At 50.5% G+C, this 10,168-nt stretch overlaps 1 protein-coding gene across 1 annotated transcript; it reads left to right on the top strand.

The window, feature by feature from the left end:
* The first annotated feature begins 487 nt into the window (after positions 1 to 487).
* Positions 488 to 7,693, top strand: LOC148813544 (uncharacterized). The gene is made up of 5 exons (XM_088908134.1): positions 488 to 541; positions 1,914 to 2,285; positions 2,708 to 2,848; positions 3,923 to 3,963; positions 4,727 to 7,693. The coding sequence occupies exons 1-5, from the start codon at positions 499 to 501 to the stop codon at positions 4,841 to 4,843; spliced, it is 714 nt and encodes a 237-aa protein (XP_088764260.1). The 5' UTR covers positions 488 to 498; the 3' UTR covers positions 4,844 to 7,693.
* Positions 7,694 to 10,168: the final 2,475 nt, after the last annotated feature.

Here is a 10,168-nt window from a genome sequence, read left to right as displayed (position 1 = left end):
CCTCAGCCTCAGTGGACACTGAGAGACCAGTCCAGTCAGTGGGGGCTGAACTGGCCTCAGCCTCAGTGGACACTGAGAGACCAGTCCAGTCAGTGGGGGCTGAACTGGCCTCAGCCTCAGTGGACACTGAGAGACCAGTCCAGTCAGTGGGGGCTGAACTGGCCTCAGCCTCAGTGGACACTGAGACCAGTCCAGTCAGTGGGGGCTGAACTGGCCTCAGCCTCAGTGGACACTGAGAGACCAGTCCAGTCAGTGGGGGCTGAACTGGCCTCAGCCTCAGTCTTCCCCCTTTCAGAATCTGAGAAGCGGTGACTGCAGTGACAGTTGAACCGCCCGCCCCCGTCAGCTGGGAAATCATGAAGAGCACGACAGCCTATCGGACAGTCCTAACCAGTGCCTCAGCCCCAGACCAAAAAAAAAAAACCCCAGCTCTCTTAGCTCAGCAGCGTTGCCAGCTTTCAGTTCGCGTTTTTCCCACCCTGCTCGACAGCGGCTGAAATGGCGACGCTTTACATAAACGCCTCTCTCTTCTTCCTCAGCTGTGAGTACCCATAGCTTCGGCTTCTGTTGTGATCTTCCAGATGTGAAATGCTGTGCTTTGCCAGACAGAGATTTTGCTTTCGCCTTGTGAAGTGGGACAGAAGTGGTTGGGGGCTTTTCTTTTTGGTTCGATTTGTTTGAAAACCCTGACCTGGGATCCCTTCAAGCTCACAGCTTCCCCAGCTGAAGTTCCCCTCCTTTTACTGGCAGAACAAACAAAAAAAAATTAAGGAAGTTGCTTTTTGTTGTTCTGGTACTGATTGTGACTGGTCCATGGCTCTGGGCAAGTGGCGTGTGGTACTTTGGTAGCTGCATTCGAGGAACTGAATTATTTTGAGGAGTAAAGAACTGAACTTGGAGGTACAGGAGGCTCTTCTGTATACAGAGGGTGGCGGGGGTGGGGAACAAGCTGCCCAGCCCTGTGGTTGAAGCCGATACCCTGGCTTCTCTCCAGACACAGCTGGGTGAGCTCCTCCAGTCAGGACAGGAGGCTCTTCTGGACACAGAGAACGCATGACATCGTCAGATCAATTAGCTTTTAACTACTAAACTGGCTAGACGCACCAAATGGTTCCTCTCCTTTGTGATCATTCTTGTGTTCATAACGGTATTGATCTCATATTATTATTAACGAGACTTGGTCATTAACAAGCTCTTATCACTTACAGTATGAGATGAGACTGATCTGAATACTCAAATCATGCAGCCCCACAGTTAAGAGAATTTTCTTGAAACCAAAACCTGATTTTGTTGTCTGAATTCTTTAATTCTATACCTGTGGTAAATGCCTTGCAAGGCCCTAGGCAGGGACCAGTGAAAAGCTAAAAAGCCTTTTTGTGAAGTTTCCAAAGCTTGTCATGCACCGTGGTGACAAAGAGTTGCTGTGAGAGACATCAACATCTTTATCTCCTGCTTATGCGATTAAAATTGTGTCTGTAATGCACATAAACCACTTGATATGCTGTAGATTAATTAAAAATGTCAGAAAAGGTGGAGAAAAGGCACTAGATTTTCCGTCGCAGGATAGTAATGAATTTTCTGACATCAACAATGGATGTTTTATGTAAATATTTTAGGCTGGTCAGGTAGTTTACAGGTATTTGCTCACTGACTCCGGGATTGATAATTCCCCTCTTCCGAAGCTGAATTTTGGAAGGTCTTTATTGAATGTCGGCACCTCTGGCAGTGAAGAAGGTTAGTAATTAGTGGAGCAGTGCGAAGAGAGGCAGTCATACCTACCCAGGCAGTAAAGCTGAATAGCTCTTCATTCGGAAGGGTGTCCGGTCTGAATTCAGGTCAGGCGCCGTGTCGGTCTTGCGATTGTGTGAGATAATACAATCTCATTTTCCCTTTTCCTTATATCGTCTCTGCAGGCGCTGGTGCGTGGGGCTGCAGTGTCTCTGGAGAAACCGTGCTGAGAGCTGGACTCGGGGACACCGTCACCCTGCCCTGTGACCTCAGACTCCGACACGAGACCACCTGGTTCACGCTTCGGAACGGGACCCTGTCTCTGGGGGTCTTAGCCAATAAAAACCCAGGACAAATCCAGACGCGCCCCTTCAGCTACGTGAGGAGACCGGACTCTCGCTTCAGCCTGGTGCTGAACCCCTCCACTAACTCCTCCAGTCTGAGGATTGAGGGGGTCACAGAGACAGACCAGGGGCTGTACTACTGCGCCGCCAGAGAGAGAGGAGAGATCCAGATAGGAAAAGGCACCAGGATACGCGTGGGTGATAGAGATAGAGGTGAGAACAGCCCCTTTCTACCTATTTGCTAAGGAGGCAGGAACCTTTGCACATTTCAGGCCATGCAGTAGCCTGTATATACAGGGCCTTGTAATAGTGTTCAGCCCCTTGACCAATTCTCTCATTTGACTGAATTACACATCCTGCCTTCTCTGCGATATTTCTAAGCACTGAAACTCGACATGAATTATTTTAATGTGACGTTGTTTGATGTTAGAAAGTATTCTTAAGGCAAATAAAAAGCTGAAATACGCTGCCAAGGGGGTCTGAATACTTGTGCAAGGCGCTATAGAGGGGAAAATAATGAGAACATTAATGACCGAACAACGGCCTTTTTTTAATAAGTCAGTGTTACGCAATTAAAAAAAATAGGATGCATTATTATATCCAACCATTATCCCTCTGACTGGTATGATTCTTAGAATTATTATCAAAGGCTGAATGTCCGAACATCACCAGACCGTCTGGAATCGACTGGCCATGCCTGACCATCCTGGTCGTGACTCCCCCTCTGTCCACCCTGATGACATCATGCTGCATCTTCTGTCTCTTTTACAGACCAGGTATGTCACTGTATGCAATACTTCAGATACCTGAATCTAGACTGAGGGCAGAGCACAGCAGGAGTGAGAGCAGACAGTGAGAGATCAGTGTGAGACAGTATGAGTGAGATCAGTGTGAGACAGTGAGAGTGAGATCAGTGTGAGACACTGACACTGACAGGGAGAGTGAGATCAGTGTGACACTGACTGAGATCAGCATGAGAGTGAGATCAGCATGAGAGTGAGATCAGCGTGAGAGTGAGATCAGCGTGACACTGACTGAGATCAGCGTGAGAGTGAGATCAGCGTGAGAGTGAGATCAGTGTGACACTGACAGTGAGATCAGTGTGACAGTGACAGTGACACTGAGATCAGTGTGACACTGACAGTGAGATCAGCGTGAGAGTGAGATCAGCGTGAGAGTGAGATCAGTGAGAGAGTGACTGAGATCAGCGTGAGAGTGAGATCAGTGTGAGAGTGAGATCAGCGTGAGAGTGAGATCAGTGTGACACTGACTGAGATCAGTGTGAGAGTGAGATCAGTGTGACACTGACTGAGATCAGCGTGAGAGTGAGATCAGCGTGAGAGTGAGATCAGTGTGACACTGACAGTGAGATCAGTGTGAGAGTGAGATCAGTGTGACACTGACTGAGATCAGCGTGAGAGTGAGATCAGCGTGAGAGTGAGATCAGTGTGACACTGACTGAGATCAGTGTGAGAGTGAGATCAGTGTGACACTGCGGAGATCAGCGTGAGAGTGAGATCAGCGTGAGAGTGAGATCAGTGTGACACTGACTGAGATCAGCGTGAGAGTGAGATCAGCGTGAGAGTGAGATCAGTATGACACTGACTGAGATCAGCGTGAGAGTGAGATCAGTGTGACAGTGACAGTGACACTGAGATCAGTGTGACAGTGAGAGTGAGATCAGTGTGACAGTGACACTGAGATCAGTGTGACAGTGAGAGTGAGATCAGTGTTTTACACACAGCCGAGACAGTCTGGGTGGAAGAGAGGGGTAACTGTGTGTACAGCGCAGAGAGAGGACTGGAGGAATCTCTCTCTCCAGTCTTCTGAGAGTCTGTTTTTATCATCAGGCCGGCTGCAGGACAGAAAAGGACACCGAGGCGTCGCGCAGGTATTGTGCCTTCAGGTTTTGTCACAGCTAGCGAAAAATAGCGACATGATTCCAGCGCACATTTGGAAACTGACGAAGCTGTTTCACATGTCCAAACCTGTAAATAGCACGTTCTTCCATCAGATCACAGCCTGGCATCGAAGCTGAATGGTTGTGTAACACAGCACCATTATTAATATCATAATAATGAATAGTTCCTCACACATCTACAGCTCTTCTCTGGACCCTCCACTCCGAGCTCTGTACGGTAACAGGGATCTCCTCCAGCCCCACCAGTGTGTACCCCACCTGGATGATGCTCCAGTCCGCTCAGCACACAGCAGCTCTCAGTGGGGAGGAGAGCAGAGGGATGAGGCCAGTTCAGAGAGGGGGGTGATTAGGAGGCCATGATGGGTAAAGACCAGGGGTGTATTTGACCAGGACACTGGGGTAACACCCCTACTCTTTTCGAGAGACACCCCGGGATTGTTAATGAGCACAGAGAGTCAGGACCTCGGTTTTACGTCTCAACCGAAGGACGGCGCCTGTTTACAGTCCAGTGTCCCCGTCACTATACTGGGGCATCAGGACCCACACAGACCGCAGGGTGAGAGCGCCCCCTGCTGGCCCCACTAACCCCTCTCCCAGCAGCAGCCACTGGCCCGGAAAATAAAAGCAAGACTCCGATGCCCTGGAAATAAAGCTCAGGGCGTGAGTGCCCTGCAGAGGCACGAGACGCGTCTTCCTCGCTCGTCTCCTGAGCCCAGCCTCTGTGTGTCCCCAGGGGAAGGGACGGCAGCAGGACGTGTACGAGATCATGAGGCCGGCCGGGGACCGAGAGTCCGGAAGCGCGCAGAGCGATCGTCTCCCCCGATCGCGAGCCCGGAACCTGTCGGGGTGAAGCGGCGCTTCTCTTCCCCCTCTCCTCCTGCCTCTCTGCCTGCCCGCGCTGACGATGTGCGGCGTGACCGCCGTGCTGTTTCACAGGAAGCTCTCTGAGGCTGGGCTTCGGGGGATGTGAATAGAAGAGTGGTCGCGCCCTGCCCGACCTCACCGCTCTGCTCTTGATGCTCCACCGCGGGTGGACCAGGCACACCTGCAGATCTGAGGGGAAATGCCGCCCAGCGCGCTTGTAGGTCCCAGCTTCACTGGCTTGTCTTGTTTCGGCTCATTTGTGTTTCCTAATCCGTATCTTGTTTGTGCTGGGCAGTGGAGGGGAAATGGACCGAAAGATCTGAAGGAAAACATGTTGTTTAAAGTGCTGTCCAAAGGTTGGACGAGCTGGTGGTGCAGGAGTCTGCATGTTCTCCCCTGGTCAGTGACCTGTGAGGGACTGGTGTCCTGTCCAGGGTGTGTGTGTGTGTGTGTGTGTGTGTGTCCTCTGATGGACTGCTGTCCTGTCCAGGGTGTGTGAGTGTGTGTGTGTCCTGTGATGGACTGCTGTCCTGTCCAGGGTGTGTGTGTGTGTATCCTGTGATGGACTGCTGTCCTGTCCAGGGTGTGTGACTGTGTGTGTGTATGTGATGGACTGCTGTCCTGTCCAGGGTGTGTGAGTGTGTGTGTGTCCTGTGATGGACTGCTGTCCTGTCCAGGGTGTGTGAGTGTGTGTGTGTCCTGTGATGGACTGCTGTCCTGTCCAGGGTGTGTGTGTGTGTGTCCTGTGATGGACTGCTGTCCTGTCCAGGGTGTGTGAGTGTGTGTGTGTCCTGTGATGGACTGCTGTCCTGTCCAGGGTGTGTGTGTGTGTGTCCTGTGATGGACTGCTGTCCTGTCCAGGGTGTGTGTGTGTGTGTGTGTCCTGTGATGGACTGCTGTCCTGTCCAGGGTGTGTGAGTGTGTGTGTGTGTCCTGTGATGGACTGCTGTCCTGTCCAGGGTGTGTGAGTGTGTGTGTGTCCTGTGATGGACTGCTGTCCTGTCCAGGGTGTGTGTGTGTGTGTCCTGTGATGGACTGCTGTCCTGTCCAGGGTGTGTGTGTCCTGTGATGGACTGCTGTCCTGTCCAGGGTGTGTGTGTGTGTGTGTGTGTGTGTGTGTGTGTGTGTGTGTGTGTGTCCTGTGATGGACTGTTGTCCTGTCCAGTGTGTGTGTGTGTGTGTGTGTGTGTGTGTGTGTGTCCTGTGATGGACTGCTGTCCTGTCCAGGGTGTGTGAGTGTGTGTGTGTGTCCTGTGATGGACTGCTGTCCTGTCCAGGGTGTGTGTGTGTGTCCTGTGATGGACTGCTGTCCTGTCCAGGGTGTGTGTGTGTGTGTCCTGTGATGGACTGCTGTCCTGTCCAGGGTGTGTGACTGTGTGTGTGTATGTGATGGACTGCTGTCCTGTCCAGGGTGTGTGAGTGTGTGTGTGTCCTGTGATGGACTGCTGTCCTGTCCAGGGTGTGTGAGTGTGTGTGTGTCCTGTGATGGACTGCTGTCCTGTCCAGGGTGTGTGTGTGTGTGTCCTGTGATGGACTGCTGTCCTGTCCAGGGTGTGTGAGTGTGTGTGTGTCCTGTGATGGACTGCTGTCCTGTCCAGGGTGTGTGTGTGTGTGTCCTGTGATGGACTGCTGTCCTGTCCAGGGTGTGTGTGTGTGTGTCCTGTGATGGACTGCTGTCCTGTCCAGGGTGTGTGACTGTGTGTGTGTCCTGTGATGGACTGCTGTCCTGTCCAGGGTGTGTTTGTGTGTGTCCTGTGATGGACTGCTGTCCTGTCCAGGGTGTGTGAGTGTGTGTGTGTCCTGTGATGGACTGCTGTCCTGTCCAGGGTGTGTGTGTCCTGTGATGGACTGCTGTCCTGTCCAGTGTGTGTGTGTGTGTGTGTGTGTGTGTGTGTGTGTGTGTGTGTGTCCTGTGATGGACTGTTGTCCTGTCCAGGGTGTGTGTGTGTGTGTGTGTGTGTGTGTGTGTCCTGTGATGGACTGCTGTCCTGTCCAGGGTGTGTGAGTGTGTGTGTGTGTCCTGTGATGGACTGCTGTCCTGTCCAGGGTGTGTGTGTGTGTCCTGTGATGGACTGCTGTCCTGTCCAGGGTGTGTGAGTGTGTGTGTGTCCTGTGATGGACTGCTGTCCTGTCCAGGGTGTGTGAGTGTGTGTGTGTCCTGTGATGGACTGCTGTCCTGTCCAGGGTGTGTGAGTGTGTGTGTGTCCTGTGATGGACTGCTGTCCTGTCCAGGGTGTGTGTGTGTGTGTCCTGTGATGGACTGCTGTCCTGTCCAGGGTGTGTGTGTGTGTGTCCTGTGATGGACTGCTGTCCTGTCCAGGGTGTGTGACTGTGTGTGTGTCCTGTGATGGACTGGTGTCCTGTCCAGGGTGTGTGAGTGTGTGTGTGTCCTGTGATGGACTGCTGTCCTGTCCAGGGTGTGTGAGTGTGTGTGTGTGTCCTGTGATGGACTGCTGTCCTGTCCAGGGTGTGTGAGTGTGTGTGTGTGTCCTGTGATGGACTGGTGTCCTGTCCAGGGTGTGTGTGTGTGTGTGTGTGTCCTGTGTCCTGTGTCCTGTGTCCTGTGTCCTGTGTCCTGTGTCCTGTGATGGACTGGTGTCCTGTCCAGGGTGTGTGAGTGTGTGTGTGTGTCCTGTGATGGACTGCTGTCCTGCCTTGTGCCTGTTGCTTGCTGGGATAGACTCTGGCTCCTCGTCAACCTGGAATTGGAAAACAATTGGATGACTATTCAATAATTGTTGAATGAATGTTCAGTGGTTGTTCAAAATGTATTTAATTTATGTCACACAACTTCACATCTTCTTCTTTTCTTCTTGTCATCATTAAATTTGTAATTTCACCTGCAGTGTCTTCCTCTTGCACTGTGTTTATTCATTTTAATGTTGCTGTTCAGGAAAGATCCCAGCCCTGTGGACACAGATATCGCTTGAATCAGGAGATTCAGTCAGACTTCACCTGATTGTTCTGCGATGTTTGTCCACACCGGGAATGCAGTAGTTTGGACGCTGTTGATGTGTGGACTGTCTACATTCGCCAGCAAACCGAAACGCAAACGCATGGGGGTGCTTTGCAGACCCCCTGCGTGATGTACTTCTGCACTGACAGGAAGCCACACCCTGTATCCTGTGCAGTAGCTCAGCTCTCTCAGCCCTGCAGGTGACGCAGATAGAGGCCACACACACACACTCGCATACACTCGCAAGTGCACACACACACACACTCGAACACTTGCACACACTAATGCACAGACTCATATACTCACACACACACACTCATAAACGCACACACAAATGAACAAACACACAAGTTCACATATGCACAATGCACACAGACTCACAAATGCCCACACAGACTCACACGCACACACTCATACACTTACACCACTCACAAACACACATACAATACTTATACAGTACACTTACACACACACTCATACAATCACTCACACACTTAACACACACAGGCGCGTGCACACACACACACACTCGAACACTTGCACACACTAATGCACAGACTCATATACTCACACATACACAAATGAACATACGTGCACATTCACATACGCACAACGCACACAGACTCACAAATGCACTTACACATTCACACACACTCATACGCACACACTCATACACTTACACCACTCACAAACACACATACAATACTTATACAGTACACTTACACACACATTCACACACACTCATACACTCACACACACCAGTTGGCAGTAAATCAGAGCATCACCTGCAAGAGCTGAGAGTACAGTACTGTGAATTGAGTTAGCAAATGACACGTGAACTCTGGGCTGCCTATATTTGTCCCATCTGCCTTGTTTTCTACATTGTAATTTATTTATTTTTTAGGCACTTGTCTAAAAATAAAGCAAGATACTGGCATCTACTGCTGCCACTCACAAATCTCTCAAGTCATGAGCACTCTTACTGACGGGACAACCCAGCTCGTCAGTCCATCGGTGTTGCTTGGCGTAGAGAGCCACCTACTGGCCCAACAACACCACTGCAACAGGAAACTGGTTTTCCTTACAGCAGGGCTGTCCGTTCCTGCTCCAGTTTAAAACTGGTAACAGGGGGATCAGAGGAACAGACACTTTTGAAATTAACACAGGTCAATGAAAAGTGAAATGAAGGGCTCTTCTTTACACAGTGGGGGGTGGGGGTGGGGAACAAGCTGCCCAGCCCCTGTGGTTGAAGTCGATACCCGGGCTTCTCTCCAGACACAGCTGGGTGAGCTCCTCCAGTCAGGACAGGAGGCTCTACTGTACACAGAGGGGGGTGGGGGTGTGGAACAAGCTGCCCAGCCCCTGTGGTTGAAGTCGATACCCGGGCTTCTCTCCAGACACAGCTGGGTGAGCTCCTCCAGTCAGGACAGACAGGGGGCTCGTCTGTACAGCCACTTGTTTGGGACATTTTACTTTCCTATGCTGTGTAAGTACATTAATCGTACAAAGTAGAGTCTAAGGCCGTGCTGAATCCTTCAGCTTTCACAGGTGTCAGTCTGTGGTCAAATATCACATTGAAATCCAATATTGTTAAACCATTTATTAGATCTATTAAATAAATGAATTAGAACACGGTCTTGGGAAAGCCTACGTTAGGTATGGAGGTCATCATAAGGGCTATGATGGGTTAATATTACATTTATAACCACCAGTTACCTGAGATTAATACTTGCCACTACTTCTTGTTGACTTCGGTCACTGGCGCTGCGCTGATTACGTAACTAAAGTAATCCAATCGGGCACCGAAACGCCCATTAGCCCCGCCCCCTTGTGCTCGCCGGACTCCTCTGACGTCACAATCCCTCGCCGGTGCTCATAGATCATGTGTTCATAGACACGTTATAGTTAATAATATTAACAACGAGAGTCTCCTGCTCAGCTGAGACCTGAAGACTCTTAACCAGGGTCTGACCTCGCCGTGGGCCATGAAGTAGCCGGGTTTTCAACAGACGGGTGTGTTTGGGTCGCTGAAGTTGAACCTCGGAGGCGGCTGACCGGCGTGAGCACTGAGTATCCGGACTCTCGCTGACCGAACACCACCGAGAACACTGACCAGCCCTCTCTAGAGCAACACCGACACGTTTGTTTAAAAAAAATTAAAAAATGTACTAAAATATTTTAGTACATGTTTCAGGGGTGTAACTGGGCGTGATGCTCATTATAGAATTACGTTTTTTTAATTAATAGGAATGAATTCTAATAAGTGTTCGCTGTCCATTGAAGACCTTTGTTTCCACTTAAGACCTCCGTGATTTAATTAGGAGCTTATTTAGTTAATACAGCTTTTTCCATTGA

The sequence above is a fragment of the Atractosteus spatula genome, assembly GCF_055471065.1.
Source record: "Atractosteus spatula isolate fAtrSpa1 chromosome 10 unlocalized genomic scaffold, fAtrSpa1.hap1 SUPER_10_unloc_1, whole genome shotgun sequence".
Lineage (NCBI taxonomy): Eukaryota > Metazoa > Chordata > Actinopteri > Semionotiformes > Lepisosteidae > Atractosteus > Atractosteus spatula.
This window is presented reverse-complemented; position numbering and strand designations above follow the sequence as displayed.

Excerpts from the sequence above, each read along its gene's own strand:
- LOC148813544 (XM_088908134.1), top strand. The coding sequence starts at position 499 with ATGGCGACGCTTTACATAAACGCCTCTCTCTTCTTCCTCAGCT. Across the intron at positions 2,286-2,707 it reads CGTGGGTGATAGAGATAGAG|AATTATTATCAAAGGCTGAA; the intron begins GTGAGAACAGCC and ends TATGATTCTTAG. Across the intron at positions 2,849-3,922 it reads CTGTCTCTTTTACAGACCAG|GCCGGCTGCAGGACAGAAAA; the intron begins GTATGTCACTGT and ends TTTTATCATCAG.